The sequence below is a fragment of the Amblyomma mixtum genome, chromosome 2 (genome assembly GCF_055824585.1).
Source record: "Amblyomma mixtum isolate Tamu chromosome 2, ASM5582458v1, whole genome shotgun sequence".
NCBI classification, from domain to species: Eukaryota; Metazoa; Arthropoda; class Arachnida; order Ixodida; family Ixodidae; genus Amblyomma; species Amblyomma mixtum.
The window spans coordinates 279,109,963-279,126,681 of record NC_143013.1 but is presented as its reverse complement, the minus strand read 5'-3'; the positions used below and the strand labels follow the sequence as shown (position 1 = coordinate 279,126,681).

General features: G+C 49.1%; 1 protein-coding gene across 1 annotated transcript; it reads left to right on the top strand.

The window, feature by feature from the left end:
- Nucleotides 1-6,374: 6,374 nt before the first annotated feature.
- On the top strand, nucleotides 6,375-12,257 carry LOC149364112 (uncharacterized). Its single transcript, XM_089570030.1, has 2 exons — nucleotides 6,375-6,979; nucleotides 11,810-12,257. Exons 1-2 carry the CDS (start codon nucleotides 6,851-6,853, stop codon nucleotides 12,173-12,175), a joined length of 495 nt encoding a protein of 164 aa, XP_089426156.1. The 5' UTR covers nucleotides 6,375-6,850; the 3' UTR covers nucleotides 12,176-12,257.
- Nucleotides 12,258-16,719: the final 4,462 nt, after the last annotated feature.

Here is a 16,719-nt window from a genome sequence, read left to right as displayed (position 1 = left end):
ACAGCAGTATAGGAAATCTATGATTTCGAGAGGCTCTTCGGGATCCATCCAGGTTTCAGCAAAGCAAAGTACAGAGGAATGGCGCAGAATGTGATCGTGGTGTACGTCCTTGGCATGTGCGGCAAGGGAGCGTACGTTAAGAATGTGGTTGTGAATGATGAATCAAGTGCTGCCAGCGAATGACGCGTCCATTGGCTGTCTGCGTGTGTTACTGATGTGTGGTTAACATGTTAAGCTTCGCCTGTAAGAGTGGAACGCGACAGCGTCTTGCAACGCTGCCAGGGAGTCCACAGAACGCCATCGCCAATTCGGCTGTACGCCTTGCTGGACGGTAAATTTATTTTTTGAGGAAAGGAAATGTATCTCTCTCGCATATCTGGGTGGACACCTGCACCTCGCCGTAAGGGAAAGGGGGAAGATGGGAGTGAACGAAGACGCCGGATTAGCTAGACGCGCCTTTGTTCATTCCAAACCATTCAGCTGGCATTACGGAGTGGCTAGCGTGCTCGTATCGCACTCCGGAGACCCTGGTTCGATTCCCCAACTCGACCAATTTCGTTCTTGGTTTTATTGATTTATGCGGTCTAACTAGAAAGGTTAATTAGGCTATTTCATATTTATATTATTGTATTTCTATCCATCGTGTTCTGTCATTAACCTGTCAATTGTTGGAACTGTCTAGGATGTTCGACACAACGTATATGAAACGAGCAACGTCTTACTGAGTGGGGAAGTGCTTGGTGGTGGAGGGAACGCGGCTTCGTACTTATGTTTTTTTTTCAGCAGCGTCTCCTTCCGCGGACGCTGTTGTCGCTGCGGCGCGCGTCTTTCTTTTCTTTTCTTCTGACCTCTTCATTCTCCTCTATATTAATTAGGCTAATTGATTAATTAATCAATTAACTAAACTCAGTCCAACTTAGTTGCAGCATCACTATACGATCCCTTTGATTGCTTGCATGGTTACTAGCCAAAGTACAATTGGCCCCATTTTAAATTCGCGCACTGTGACGTCACGAGCATTTCGACCAATTGAAAAGCGTGACATTGGGGGCGGAGCTGGTTACGAGGCCGACGCCGACGACGACGCGAAACCCAGGAACGGACGCCAAAGAGCTGCGCTCTAAAAAAGCATTTCATGCTTAAAAATGGCCCTTCTGTCACATATCTCGGCGGACACCTGAACCACGCCGTAAGGGAAGGGAGGAGTGGTGCCGCTGGAAAGAAACGCGTTTTCGACAGGTAGGTTGCGCAGCTTGGTCTACGTACGGCTAAAACTCCATACAGACCCCATTTCTTCTGCAGGGCTTCACCTCTTGCTTTCCTCCTCTCGATGTTATATGCGGGATGCATATTCCGCGGAATGGGGTGCACGTTTATGCGACTTCTCACATCGCGTGGGACCTCTTCCCTTTGGTCAATTGTATAGGGCTGATTAACATGGATTTTTTCGAGCAGTTCTCTGCCGGGTTTTGTAAGTGCGAGCCTATTCAGTTGTGAGAGCCATTGTGCTTCCCACATCTCTTTGAGGGTATTATGTACTCCTAGAGCCATGAGCTTTGCCGTTGGCTTGGAGTTCGGTAGCCCCAGTGCCGTCTTGTAGGCTTTCCTGATGAGTACCTCCAACTTTTCAATTTCCGACCTGGAGAGGTTAAGGAATGCCGTCCCGTACATTATCCGAGAGATCACGAAAGCTTGCACTAAGCGGATGGTGTCCCTTTCCTTCATGCCATTGTGTTTATTTCGGATACGATGTATCATCCGGAGGATTTGCTCGGTGGATGTTGTAAGCTTTTTCATAGTGGTGGTGTTCTGTCGCCCCTGCGGGATATACTGCAGAAGAAATGGGACAAGCAAATTAACACCCTTTACGTGGACGCAGCAGGACCAAAGAATGGATTCATGACTGTTGTGGTCTCAACGCCTTCAGGGTCGATGGTGAACTGCGCCTCTGTGAAAACATCTAACCCCACTCACGCAGAGGAGGCAGCTATTGCATTAGCTGTAGCATCTAACCCCAACGCCGTTGTGCTCACTGATTCCCAGAACGCCTGTCGCAACTTCAATAACGGATTAATTCACAAGTCAGGGTTGTCATTGCTGACTAAGCATCCACCCAACCAGGTCTCAGTCATCTGGTTCCCCGGTCACCTGGAACTACCAGGAGGAAACGAAGCCGCCCACAGGCATGCCCGAGCTCTTCTATACCGGGCGTCTCCTCCTGATGACCATGAAGGTTGCCGCGACCTAATAGGTTTAGCAGTGTGTGCTGACAATCTTGCGCCATACAGAACAGCCAGAAAGGAGTACCCAACACCACACAAATCCCTCAACAAGTTAGAAGAGAACACCCTTAGGAGACTACAAACCAACACATACCCAACACCAGCTAAATTACACCAGTGGTACCCTACACTATACTCTCCACAGTGTCCACATTGTGGAGCGGTAGCTAACCTCTACCATATGGTGTGGGCATGCCAATATAATTCCTTAGTTGACCCCATTCCCAACCCCTCGGAGGAGCAGTGGGAGGCTATTCTGCTCAGCGATGATCCTGACCGTCAGCACTGGCTGGTGGGGAGGGCCAGCGCAGCAGCAGCAGCCAGTGGACTACCGGACTAGGCGGCCCACCCACATGTTCTGAGAATATTGAAGAAATAAAGATGTTTGTAATCAATCAATCAATCAATCAATCAATCAATCAATCAATCAATCCATACAGACCCCCAAATAATTTCTCTCTCACCTCCTAAAAAGTGATTTCTGGCACAAGGAAAGCGCTCTCCCTCGGCACCACGGAGCGCAAGCCTTTAAAGGTTGTAATAAATTTGGATCTTCCGGCGAAGAGCAAACCTCTTTAAAAAACTTCGATGTCCTTCCTCTGGAAGCATTAATATACAGCTGTTGTATGCTTTTCGCTTGAGAGATAGTGATAAACTGCCATTGATGATGTGAGAGGACTCGCATATGCGCTGCACATCATTCGTATAGCCCCCGATGCGTAAGACCGCCCGAAGAAAAAAAGAGCTCGTTCTCTGACCGACAGCATACTTCCACAAAAAAAAAGAAAATCACAAAATATATTACTTTCTCGAAAGAGCGGCGGCAAGAACGCCAGTCCTCGATTGCCCTTGTTTCCTCGCGTCTTTTTTTTTTTTTCTACACCGCCAACCAAATCACTCTATTCTTTTGTACAGATGGTTTTTTTTTTCTGCATCACCGATAAAAAAAAAATATGTCGAAGGTTACGTTACTTCCTAATCCGAAATTTGAGCGCAGCTCATCAGGTCTTTCAGCTTTTCGATAGATTGAGGCAAAGAATTCCAGCAAGACATGTGTGTACAATTACAGACTTGTTTTAGAGCGCAGCTCTTTGGCGTCCGTTCCTGGGTTTCGCGTCGTCGTCGGCGTCGGCGTCGGCCTCGTAACCAGCTCCGCCCCCAATGTCACGCTTTTCAATTGGTCGAAATGCTCGTGACGTCACAGTGCGCGAATTTCAAATGGGGCCAATTGTACTTTGGCTAGTAACCATGCAACCAATCAAAGGGATCGTATAGTGATGCTGCAACTAAGTTGGACTGAGTTTAGTTAATTGCTTAATTAATCAATTAGCCTAATTAATATAGAGGAGAATGAAGAGGTCAGAAGAAAAGAAAAGAAAGACGCGCGCCGCAGCGACAACAGCGTCCGCGGAAGGAGACGCTGCTGAAAAAAAAACAGATAAGTACGGAGCCGCGTTCCCTCCACCACCACGCACTTCCCCACTCAGTAAGACGTTGCTCGTTTCGTATACGTTGTGTCGAACATCCTAGACAGTTCCAACAATTGACAGGTTAATGACAGAACACGATGGATAGAAATACAATAATATAAATATGAAATAGCCTAATTAACCTTTCTAGTTAGACCGCATAAATCAATAAAACCGAGAACGAAATTGGTCGAGTTGGGGAATCGAACCAGGGTCTCCGGAGTGCGATACGAGCACGCTAGCCACTCCGTAATGCCAGCTGAATGGTTTGGAATGAACAAAGGCGCGTCTAGCTAATACGGCGTCTTCGTTCACTCCCATCTTCCCCCTTTCCCTTACGGCGAGGTGCAGGTGTCCACCCAGATATGCGAGAGAGATACATTTCCTTTCCTCAAAAAAAAATTTACCGTCCAGCAAGGCGTACAGCCGAATTGGCGATGGCGTTCTGTGGACTCCCTGGCAGCGTTGCAAGACGCTGTCGCGTTCCACTCTTACAGGCGAAGCTTAACATGTTAACCACACATCAGTAACACACGCAGACAGCCAATGGACGCGTCATTCGCTGGCAGCACTTGATTCATCATTCACAACCACATTCTTAACGTACGCTCCCTTGCCGCACATGCCAAGGACGTACACCACGATCACATTCTGCGCCATTCCTCTGTACTTTGCTTTGCTGAAACCTGGATGGATCCCGAAGAGCCTCTCGAAATCATAGATTTCCTATACTGCTGTGGTGCTCGCAGAGACCACAACAGAGCGGCGGGAGTCGCTATCTACTTGCGCACAGGTCTCTCTGCAATACCAGTCGAAATGTTTGGCACGTCACATGAAGTTGGCGAACTGTGCGCCGCAAAGTTGCCCAACGGCTTGCTGGTAGTAGCTGCCTACTTCGCCCCTACCGCACTCACGAAAGACGTCGTGCACTTCCTACAACTCGCATTAACCGTCCATCGATCCACACCGATGTTAGTAGTGGGGGACTTTAATGTTGACATAAAGACAAACAGCAATTTCCTAACACTTATGCGGGAGAACATCCCGTTACCCTCGCTCGTAACGCGTCCCACGGCTGTGACAACCTCGCGAGGCACTTGTATAGATCTCGTCTTTGAGAATCAAGCATTGGTGTACCAAGTCGAACATATATCAGTCTATTTCTCCGACCACAAAGCTTCCTTCATGACTGTCAAGAACTGTTAGTGGAGTCTTTGTTAAAGGAATACGTGTGAAAAATAAAAAAAAAATTCTGTGATAGCGCATACATGTGTTGCTCGATTTCTTTGCCTCAATCTATCGAAAAGGTGAAACAGCTTATTTGCTGCGCTCAAATTTCGCATTAGGAAGTAACGTAATCGTCGGTAATTTTTCACGCACATTCCTTCTTCAAGAAATACTCCACTGCCAGTTCTTGATCTTCATTGTCATGAAGGAAGATTTGCGGTTGGAGGAGATAGATATATGCTCGACTTGCTGCACCAATGCCTGGTTCTCAAAGATGACGTCTGTTCAACTATTTCGAGAGGTTGTCACAGCCATGGCAGGCGTTACGAGCTAGAGGGAAAGGCTATTTTCCCGCAAAAGTGCTAAGAAATTCTTGTTTGTCGTTACATCATAATTAAAGTCCGCCTACCCTGCCACCGTGGCAGGTGGCAGTTAATGGTTGATCGCGCGAGTTCGCTCCCCGTTGCCAGCGCTAACGCATGCCGCCCACATCTCTCATATCACCCCACGTACCTATAAGCGCGATTCAGACGTCCACTGACCCAGGGAGCCAGTTGTTGTGTTGTTGTGACTGAGAGAAGGATGAAAAGGAAATTGCACGGGCCTGCTACTGGCTCTAGCCAAGCCACCACCGCTGCCAACGTGCAGATAGAGGAGAGGTAAGAGATCAGAAGAAAGAGAAAAAGGCAAGAAAAGACGCGCGTCGCAGCAACAACTGCGTCCGCCGGAGCGGACGCTGCTGAAAAAATCCGATAAGCGGCCGAAGCCGCGCTCGCCGAAGCGAGGTCAGATTATGCGCACTTCCTTTTATTACAATGATCAGAGTGTAAAGCGTTGTCAACGCCAACGCCAATAATCACAATGGATGCCGAGGGCCCATTGGCTTCAGCGCCACGTTTCTGGCAGCGCCGCGTTTCAACGCCGCGTTTCGCAGCTTAAAAGCGCGACTAAGGTGTCCACTGCTGGTTACAACGGACAACGGCGACGGCAACGGCGACGCCGCGAAACGCAGAAACGGGCACCAAAGAGATGCGCTCTAAAAAATCAACGGAAATGACTGCGGAGCCGAAGTGAAAAAAATGGCAGAGGCATAGCTCTGCTATGCCAGGATATAGGTACCTTGAGGTGAGGGCGAGGTGTCCACATCTCGGTGGACATTTGAACCAGTGGGAAGGCGAAAAACTGCCCTCATGGAACAGTGGACACCCCAACCGTGCTTTAAGCTAATTGGCGGTAGTGACAGGTGTGCGCGTCATGCGTCTGCGTTGACGCTGTGCCAGAAACGCGGCGCTGAAGCCATAGCCGGTCGGTGTTCATTATGTTCACTGGCGTTGGCGTTCACAATGTTTTACACTGCGATCATTTGAAGGAATGGAAGTGCGCATAATGCCTCCCTGGGTCAGTGGACGCCTGAATCGTGCTTATAGGTTCGTGGGGTGATGAGAGATAGATGTGGGCTGCAGGCATTGACAAGGTTGTGCAAGAGACGCGGCGCTGAAGCCATAGGCCGTCGGCGTTCATTGTGTTATTGGCTTTGGCGTTGCCAACGTTTTACACTCATATCATTTTAAGGAATGGGAGGCGAGCGCGAGCGGCGAGGCACGCCAGCTGTGCGCCATGTGACGTCACTGCTTCTCGCGCATGCGCAGCACGGCCCTCCAGGAGCCACGCGATCTGCTCAACCTCTCCCGTGGAGCTTACGCTACGAAAAGGAAGGGAACACCACGAGGCACGAGACACGAAGAATGCACCCTGGCCAATCCCCTGCCGTGGGTATGAGCCAATAAGCCCGAGGACATCAGCATCATCATCTCTTCTTTGTCCTTTCATCTGCGATCGAAGCCCGCCGCCATTGCAGTCCCTGGCATCGAGATGCCGGGCGCGAGACTTCCCTTCGGGCGCACCGAAAGTGAGGCCGCTGTAGTCAAGGTCATCGAGTCCAGTGTGGACGGCACCGCCAAGGGATGGTTCAGCTCCCGGTTCACGAAGATGACTGCATACGTAAGATTCGAACGCCCACTTACTTACCTCGTTTGTGCGCCGCTATTGTAACGTCTAGCAGTGAACCTGAGTCTGTGAGGTGTTGCCACTCTAGCGAAGTAGTACAGTTCCAGTCAAAAGGGTATGGGCCACGCACAGCGCATAGCCTTAGAGACAGCAAAGCGCACTCCCCGTCTCTCGTAGAGGTGGCTCCACGCAAGTCTACCGCGTCTGTATCGCTCGTGCCGTCGGCAGCGAAAGCTGATCACGGAACACGAGTTATGCGTTCAGTCGATGCCGTGCCCGACAGAGTGAAAGAATGTAGTCTATAGTTAACTGCCCAGTTGGTGCAGTGAGCCTCCCTTATCGTCTAATCGATAGAGGCCGGAGGAAACTGGCTTGAATTTATGTATTACCGACCGCCATGTTTAGTCCACTTAAAACTGACGGCACCTGTGCGCCAACTTAGCTCTAAATGGCATTGTTTTTTGCCCCAGTCCTCCGTTCCGAGACAATGTGCCTATTCCTGCTAGTGCACAGTGGCGTGTTATTTGGTCCGTCAAGCTCACTCAACGCACACCGCCCTTTTTTTTTGTGCGTTCAGTGCAAACAAGAAGCCTCGCTTTTCTACGGCCAGAAATCATTAGGGAGTTTTGGGATTGCCAGACAGCCGTACGGCCATAGCGGTAAAGCGCTGCCGTAAGATGGCATTTGCCGTAGTTACCGTGCTTGCCCTTATAACGGTGGGGCTAAAACTCTCTGTTAAGGTGATTAAGAATTCGCCGTTTATGAGTATACAGCCAAGAGCACCTACGCCAGGGAATTTTCTTCCTTAAATATAGGCTAAACCAGCTACTATCGTGAACTGTCAAGGATCCTCACGAGACCAAAAGCATGACTCCCTGTAAAATCGAACCAAGGGTACCAAAGCATATACTGCGTTCTGTTGAGAAGAATGAGGCGTGCTTAAAGACGCACTGAAGTGAACTTCACGCTTGAAAGCATTTTATAGATCAAAATGAATGTAGCCACATAAATTGACTGTCATTTGCCCACGCAATTAAAAAACGCAAAACAGAAATTAGGTGCGGTTTATCTACTACTGAGCGCGGTTACAGAGCAAAAGTTAGGGTATATCGGCCACTATAAGCGCCTTGGCGTCTGTAACGTTGAGTGCGTTCCGGACACTGGATAGGCAGCGCGCCCACCGTGCCACGCTGGCAGGGGGCAGTTTATGGTTGATGATGAAATAACTTTATTTGCACCCGTCAAGGAATCAGAGGGCTATGAAGACTTGTGTCTTGACCGCCATCATCTTCCTCCCCTTTCAGCAGGCTTCGTTGATCGCGAGAGCTAGCTCACTCAATGAACGCTGCGGCTTATTCCTGCAGTGTCGCCTGTCTGCCACAACGTTGCCAGCTCTAACGCATGCAAGCCACATCTCCCTCTCACCTCCCCATAAACATCAAAGCGCAGTTGAGACGTCCACTGACCCAAGGGGCATTAGGCGCACTTAAATCATCGGAGAGAGTAACGTTGCCAACGCCAATGAGCACAATGAACGCCGACGGCCACGTTGTCGATGCCGCGGTGTCACGACTGAGGTGTCCACTGTCGCAGGGAGTCAGTTATGCAGGTTTCCTTTGCTTTCGAAGCTGCCGCTATTAAGGCGAAAGCCTTTAATGCCTCATGCTGTCGTTAGCAATCCGTGTCGACAGCCGTGTCGGCAGATGTGTCCGCGTTTTGACGGTTGTCCACCGAGATATGTGACAGTTACTGCGTAATTTCCATTCCTCAAATACAATTTTCAGTTTCTTCATTACGGCCCCTCTTTCTTATTTCACTGCCACTTCCTCCCTTCCTGTATGGTGCGGTTAAGGTGTCCACCGATATGACTGAGAATTACAGCGTCATTTCCTTTCCTCAAAAAGCGTTGCGTTCAAAGGACAAGGCATCGCGCCGAACGGATGGTGGCGTTCCGTGGACCCCCTGGCAGCGCTACAACACGCTGTCGCGTTTCACTCCTAAAGGCGAAGCTTAAGCGCCATTAATGGGCTGTTAATTAGCACTCAGTCATTAATCAGTAATTAGTAATTTGTCATTACTTCGTCATCAGTTATGTGTGACGTCATCCAGTGGTGACGTCACCAGTGTCACATAGGCAAAGTGGTGCGGAAAACGCTTTCGCCTCTATGCACTTTAGACAGTCAAAGTGCCCCCTGGATTTTTTTTCATCAGTTTCGAAGCGCATGCATGGCGACTCTTGCTTCATAGGGTGTTATATCCTGGCCTGGCTTTCGAGCTATCGACAAAGTGCGGAACACTTTTGAAGCGAAAAGCTTCACTAGGCTCGTCAACACCGCGCTTCCCGTGAGCCGGCCGCGGAGGCCAGATTTGCCACTTCTGCGCAATACCGAACGACGTCACGCGCTGCGCAGGTGGCCGCCGACTCCGTAATAAAAAAAGAATAACAATAAGCACAGAAACCACAATAAAAAAAGAAATGAAAGATAAAATATCATAAATAACAAAAAGACAAACAGTACGCCAGGAAACACACACATCTCGGTGGACAACCGAACCGCGCCGTAAGGAAAATTAAAAGATAATTGGTTTTAAGTAGGGGTGCGCGAATATTCGAAATTTTCGAATATATTTCGAATATTATATTTTTAGTATTCGAATTCGATTCGAAATCCAAGAATTCGTGTTGTTTCGATTATTCGACCCGACGCGAATATTCGTATCTAGCCGAATATTCATTGTGAGCACCGGCGTTCATTTCGATCCGCAAGCCCTATCGACAGATACATAACAACATGGCGGCGCCTACACGGAAGGAAAATTCTTTCTTCCTCCAAGGGCCGTGCCGTAGCTGACTGCACTGGTGAGCTTTTTGTGGCTATACCTGCGAAGCTGGTACAGTCAGAGCTGTGCACGAAGTACCTCGCAATACGTGCCAGGTCAATGCCAAGTGAGATGATATTTTCTGAAGCTGGTATAGACAGCGCTGTGCACGAAGTACCTCGCAATACGTGCCAGGTCAGTGCCAAGTGAGAGGACATTTTCTGTGGCTGGAGGAGGCGTTTCAGTTAGAAGGGAACTACTTCTGCCTGACCATGTGGTGCAGCTGGTTTTCCTTCACGACAACCTTTTACGTCATCCCAGCAACGCGCTTTTGTGCTGATGGCAAGCTAGCCTTAATCAATGCGGTGTACTAGCTATCTTCTCTGATATTTCCACTCTTCTAAGAATAATGTTCGAGACTTTGATACTTTTTGTGCAACCACACACACCTTTTGTGTTCATTTAATCATCGATATTTGAACTGTGATGTTCTTGGGTGCCCAAATAAATGTCTTGTTGTGATTAAATGCGTATGTCCTTGATTATTCGATATTCGATTCGATATTCGGAACTAAGTATTCGTATTCGATTCGTATTCGAAAAATTTGATATTCGCACACCCCTAGTTTTAAGGAAAGGAAACGACGCCTGTCTCTCTCATATCTCGGTGGATACCCGAACCACGCGGTAAGGGCCTTTAAAGGTGCACTGAAGAGGAATCTGAACTCGTCTTTTTGCCGCGGGAACTTAATCTACACGTTCTGAGCATTCTTAGAAACTTCGATTTATTGCCCTGTGCGGCCGAATTCCCTAATTAAATCGAATTAACGCCTGGCTCCGGCCTTTTTATTTGAATTCTCGCTCGTACGGTGGGCGGAGTCGACCAACGCGTGGAGTGCCTTTCACCCAGTCCCGTACGGCGGCTTGCCGCTCTACCATCGGCGGAGTAATACGTAGTATCCGTAGAAGCAAATAGTCCGCAGGTATCTTCCGCAGGTGCCTTCCAGCCGACGGAGCTGGCTGGAAGGCACTCCACGCGTTGGTCGACTCCGCCCACCGTACGGGGGAGAATTCAAACATAAATGCGGGAGCCGGACGTTAATTCGATTTAATTAGGCAAATCGGCCACACAGGGCATGAAGTCGAAGTTTCTAAGAATGCTCGGAACGTGTAGATCGAGTTACCGCGGCAAAAAGGCGAGTTCAGATTCCTCTTCAGTGCACCTTTAAGGAAGATGAAGTGAAATGAAAATTGGTTTTAAGGAAAGGAAATGCCTGTCTCTCATATCTTGGTGTACACCCGGAAGGAATGGACACCACAGTACGTTTCTCTAAAGCAACCTTCTAAGACAGCACCGCATTCACTATTCGCGCGTGTCCTCCTCCGCCTCCGTACAGGCAGTGTGTGGACGGCCAAACGCCACCACCGTTATCGTGGTGCTCCCAGTGCATTGGGCGCGAACTGCGACAGCCATGACGCCAAACCAAGCCTAACTGAACCTTTTCGCTTGTATATCCAGGCTTAACCACAGCTAATCCACTGCCAATATTTTGGGGCGGCGATTAATGGCGCTGACGCGGCACAACCAGGGGTGGTAAAGGTGCGCCCTATTGCATCAGGAACCGAAACAGAGGCGCAGTTCAGCCATCAGACACCGCGAAATGCTGTTGGCTCCCAGCGCCCGTGACGCTCTATGGTCGCCCGCGAAGGCAGAGCATCTTTTCGCGGTGTATTTCAATCTGCGATTTGGTGCGAGTTTTCTTGCTCCGCGAAACTGAAGAGCGTGTTTCAATGGGCGAAAAAGATTCAGCTCTTGAGTTCCATGGACACCGAGGCGTATCTTGCTCCTTCGCGGATTTTGAAGAACCGCTCCAGATCACCAGGTTGAATGCGCCACTAAACGTTCTTGTTCCGTACATGAGCTCATTCATCCGGCTCACTCTAGCGTGTCAGTCTCATCATTGTTCTGTGTTGGCCACTGCGATTGAGTGCGCTCCTTCGCAGGTCATCTACGTGGTGGCGGCGGCCCTGTGGCAGAGCTGTGCTTTGCCTTTCAACGTGCTCTCGAATGGCGGCGGCTACGTCCTGCTCTCCATGCGGTTCTTCGTCGTCCTAATCCTGGTTCTGGCCTGCGTCAACCTGGTCCTCTGCTTCCGGGATTGCCATTCGCAACTCCACAACGAAGAGTGCATCCCTTCCAGAGAGCCCGCGAGTGACGCCACGATGGACAGAGGCGAAGAAGAGGACATGGAGGACTTCGCCAACTTATGTCGCTCCCAGGGTTTTCCACTGCCAGGACAGAACAGGAGCGACCCAGAGTACGACGACGAAGAGTCCGGCGACATGCAAGGCGTCGAGCTGCACTTCTAGCCGTTCTCCGCTGGTTGCGCAGCGTCCGCCCACGACGGTGTCTGCTAGAGCTGCTTGTAGGTTGCCTCGCCGCGGCCTTTCGTTTTAAGGCGAATCGGTACCGCTGTTAGTTGCAATAAATCTGCTAGCGAATTCGATTGATTTACGTCCAGAAGCGCCTTTTCTGGAACACTGTCCCGTTCCTTGTTCACTTCCAGATATCGTTTTACACGTGTCAGTCGTGTTCTATAAGCATAGCGCACCGGTCTGCCGAGCCGGTTATTTTCTGAAAGAAGTGGGCTTACTCAAATAAGTACGGATTTCCTCAACACAGATTTCAATATGACTTGCCGAACGCGGCTGACTGATTAATTCCTTGGGCTTTACAGCTTCATACACCTTTCCGGACGTAGGCCTGCACAAGACAGTATTCTGGGTCATGAAGCCATGAGCTGTGTTTAGAAAGCATCGCGCTTGCAGTAGCTCAAGTGCGTGCGACCTCTATCAGAAGAAAACTGCCGGGCGTGTATCCCATAAGCTGACCGTAGCTGACCGCGCGATAAATGCGGTTTTCCTGTTATCTCGAGTTCAGTGGGTGTGCAATGCTGGAGCTGGCAATGGACGCAGGCGGAAACGCAGTGTATTTTTCATAACAACGGCTGTCTTCTTATAGTTGGACAATTTTTAATTCGTTGACTTGGTTGGTTTAGGTTTGGTTTGGTTTATGGGGTTTAACGTCCCAAAGCGACTCAGGCTATGAGAGAAGCCGTAGTGACGGGCTCTGGAAATTTCGACCACCTGGGGTTCATTAACGTGCACTGACTTCGCACAGGTAGTAAAACACGTTGTGTAGCTAGTTGGGGGCATCAAATATTTTGTGGCTGTTTTCTAAGAGTATTTATAGATTCTACGCATGCCTCGTCCCTCTTCACTTATAACTTCCTAAATGAACTTTCTAATATAAAGAAGAAACATTATTTGATTCTGCGCATGAGGTGAGCAGAATCAAATTTTTTACCTGTCAGGTAAAAATATATTACCATCTGAGAGAAGGAAGCCCCCCCCTTTTTTTAAAATAACAAAGAATAATCTCAAAGTGGCATATGTTTTTCCGTTTCGCTGCCCTTCCGCGAAAACCATTTAAGAAGACTGTGCGGACATGTTAGGTGGTCGAAATTTCCGGAGCCCTTCACTACGACGTCCCTCATAGCCTGAGTTGCTTTGGGACGTTAAACCCCAATAAACCAAACCGAACCAAACCAAACCATGTTAACATATATAGCGATCCCGATCGAGCAATGCCGCCTGCAACGCACGCGCTTTCGACAGGTGGGTCGCGGAGCTTGGTGTACGTACTGCTGACCTGCAAATAATCCTCCAAGTAATTTCTTTCTCTCCTCCCAAAACGTGATTTCTGGCACCAGGAAAGTGCTCTCCCTGGGCACCACGGAACGGAAGCCTTTAGCTTTTCTTTTTTTTTAATTTGGTTCTTCCGGCGAAAAGCACACTACTTTGAAGATTTCGGATGTCCTTCCTCGATGCAGCTGTTGTATTTTTTCTCTTGGGGGATATGGCAAACTGCCATTCATGATCTCAGAGGAGCTGCCACATGCGCTCCACACATCATTCGGGTAGCCCGTGATGCGTAAGACTGCCTGAAGATGAAAGAGGAGCTTGTTGTCTGACCTACAGCATCCTTCCAGAAATAAAAGCACGAAATATGTAACTTCCTACCAACAGCGACTACAAGAACGGCAGTGTTCGATTGCCCTTGTTTGTGTTTCTTTTTTACACCGCTAAGCAGATGACCTCTTTCTCTCTTTCTTCTTTCACTCACACCTTCCTCCCTTCCCTTACGGCGCAGTTCAGGTGTCCACCCAGATACGTGAGAGAGACAATGCGCCATTTCGTTCGATTAAAAACCAATTTAAAATGCATGCTAAGCAGTTCACTCTATCTTTTCGTCATACATGGCTTTTTTTTCTGCATCACTGTTTTTTTTTAATCACCGGAAACTTGAACCATGACGAAGTGAAAATCCTGAGGCATGTAGTACGAGCAGTTATCCTTGCAGACAACCTTTCAGTTTTAGTCACACGAGGCCCGTGTACTGTGCGATGTCAGTGCACGTAAAAGAACCCCAGGTGGTCGAAATTTCCGGAGCCCTCCACTACGGCGTCTCTCATAGCCTTAGTGGCTTTGGGACGTTAAACGCCATAAACCAAACCAAACTAAACTTCTAGCAACTCTCTATAGAATCGTTAAATTGGTAAATTGGTTTTTGAGGAAAGGAAATGGCGCAGTATCTGTCTCATACATCTTGGTGGACACCTGAACCGCGCCCTAAAGAAAGGGAGGAAGGTGGGATTGAAAGTAGAAAGAGAGAAAGAGGAGCCGTAGTGGAGGTCTCCGGAATAATTTCGACCACTTGGGGATCTTTAACGGGCATTGTCATCGCACAGCACACGGGCGCCTTTTGCGTTTCGCTTCTATCGAAACGCCGCCGCCGCGGTCGGGTTCGAACCCGGGTGCTTCGGCGCGGTAGACAAGCGCCTTAACCACTGAACCACCGCGGTGAGTAGTATTGAATCGTTTCCTTAGGTTTTTGTTCCACTCACAGTGAGGGAGGTCCGCTTTCTCCGGGTACCTTGCCATTCGGGTGCCTATCTTAACGAGGTGCGTGATTTATTGGAAAGGTCAGCTCACAGTGCCCCTGTAAGCTCACCTTCCCCCACCCGAGAGGCATGGAAGATTGCCCTCCTCAACTGCTCGACACTGGAGTAAGTAAAGCGGGCGCGAGACGGGGCCTCGTCGTGCGGTGTACCGGGGTCTTCTGACCCCCAAACTCTAAGTATCAAAAAAAAAAATCTCTGCCTCTCCCGTAAACGAGAGTAGAGTAAGCATGAAATGTTTACGGGCCTAATGTCATCTCGGTGGACACCCGAACCGCACCGTAAAGGAAGGGAGGAACGCCACCACCCGTTCGGCGCGATGCCTTGCCCTTTGAACGCAGCGCTTCTCCCCCGGATCACGTATGACAACGAAGTGTAACGTGGCATTTATGTGCTTTTTGCACGCGTTATTAGAAATCGGAAATTATAATTCCGTGCATTATCAAACCCACAGCTCCACTGATATCTTGATAAACATTGAGAAGGCACTGGCAGCAGTTATTTTTTGTCTCGTTTGGAGACCAACCGGCGCTTGCATGCCGGTCGCGTAGGAGGGCTTAGAGAGTCTCGTTAAATCTCGTTAAGTCTCGTACGGTGCCCGGATGTTCTCGTTTCAGAGCCCGGATGAGTGGATTTCAGTGCCCGGATGACTGGAATTCAGTGCCCGGATGACTGGATTTCAGTGCCCGGATGATGGCTCTCGGTCTCGGCGTGACGTCACCACACTGCCGACAACGGGAGCTAAAAGCATTTCATGCTTAAAAGTTTGAAGCGAAATCTTCACTACGAGGGTCCGAGCCGAGCTTCGCGTATGCTGTATGCCGCGACCGAGTGAGGTCACGGAAAGGAAACGACGCCTGTCTCTCATGTCTCGGTGGACACCCGAACCGCGCCGTAAGGGAAGGAAAATATAATGAAAATTGGTTTTAAGGAAACGACGATCTGTCATATCTCGGTGGACACCCGAACCGCGCCGTAAGGGCCTTAAGGAAAATGAATGAAATTAAAATTGGTTTTAAGGAAATGAAATGCCTGTCTCTCATATCTTGGTGTACACCCGAAAGGAATGGACACCACAGTACATGTCTCTAAAGCACCCTTCTAAGACAGCACCGTATTCACTAGACGCGCTTAAATTCGTCCGGGAATTAAATTGGTGCGTCCGAGAATGAGTGCACTCGCGCACGACGCATAGCGACGGGAACCCCAGGCTTACCCACGGCGAGCAGCCTTTTTTACATCCAGCAGGCATCCGTGAGCGTATGTCAATAGATTCGGATCTTAATGAACCCCATGTGCGAGCTTTTCTTTGTGAACAATGAGACACGCATGCTGCCTGATACTGTTGCAGATACAGTAATTGTACACTCGGCTTTCATTGCGACGCACTTTTACGGCTGACCTCGTTTGCTTTCTATTCATGTCCTATCTGTAAGAGAAGGCCGATAAGGAAACACAATGCAATTCAGGAAAAAAAAACACGGTGGCTCAGGGTTGGTTACTTGCCTGCGTTGATGCTTTTCGGGCTATTAACTGGCTTTGTAAAGGTTAACCAGCTTCTATGTTCTGAACTACATTTTAGGTGCGCCTGATAAGGTGGAATGCAGAGAGACCATTGGTGGGGTGTGGTATAGTGGAAAGACTTAGCTTTACCACCATGATGTGTCTGCGCTATACATCTATGCGCATCGCGATTGTTCGTCAACCGACGTATGGTAGCTAACGCTAGAAGAAATAAAAAGGAACGTATTGAATGTTCTATGCAGGCAAACATCGCCGATCACTGATGGTTGTTGCCGTCAAAGACACCCTGCACCCGCGGTCCCCTTTAGAAAAATAAATAAATAAATAAAACAAGTAGAAAAAAATTGCGACCAGAGCGATACCCTGCTG

Bases quoted from the DNA above. Each gene is read 5' to 3' on its own strand.
- LOC149364112 (XM_089570030.1), top strand. From the start codon at position 6,851: ATGCCGGGCGCGAGACTTCCCTTCGGGCGCACCGAAAGTGAGGCCGCT. The intron at 6,980-11,809 runs GTAAGATTCGAA...GCTCCTTCGCAG, and splicing joins TCACGAAGATGACTGCATAC to GTCATCTACGTGGTGGCGGC.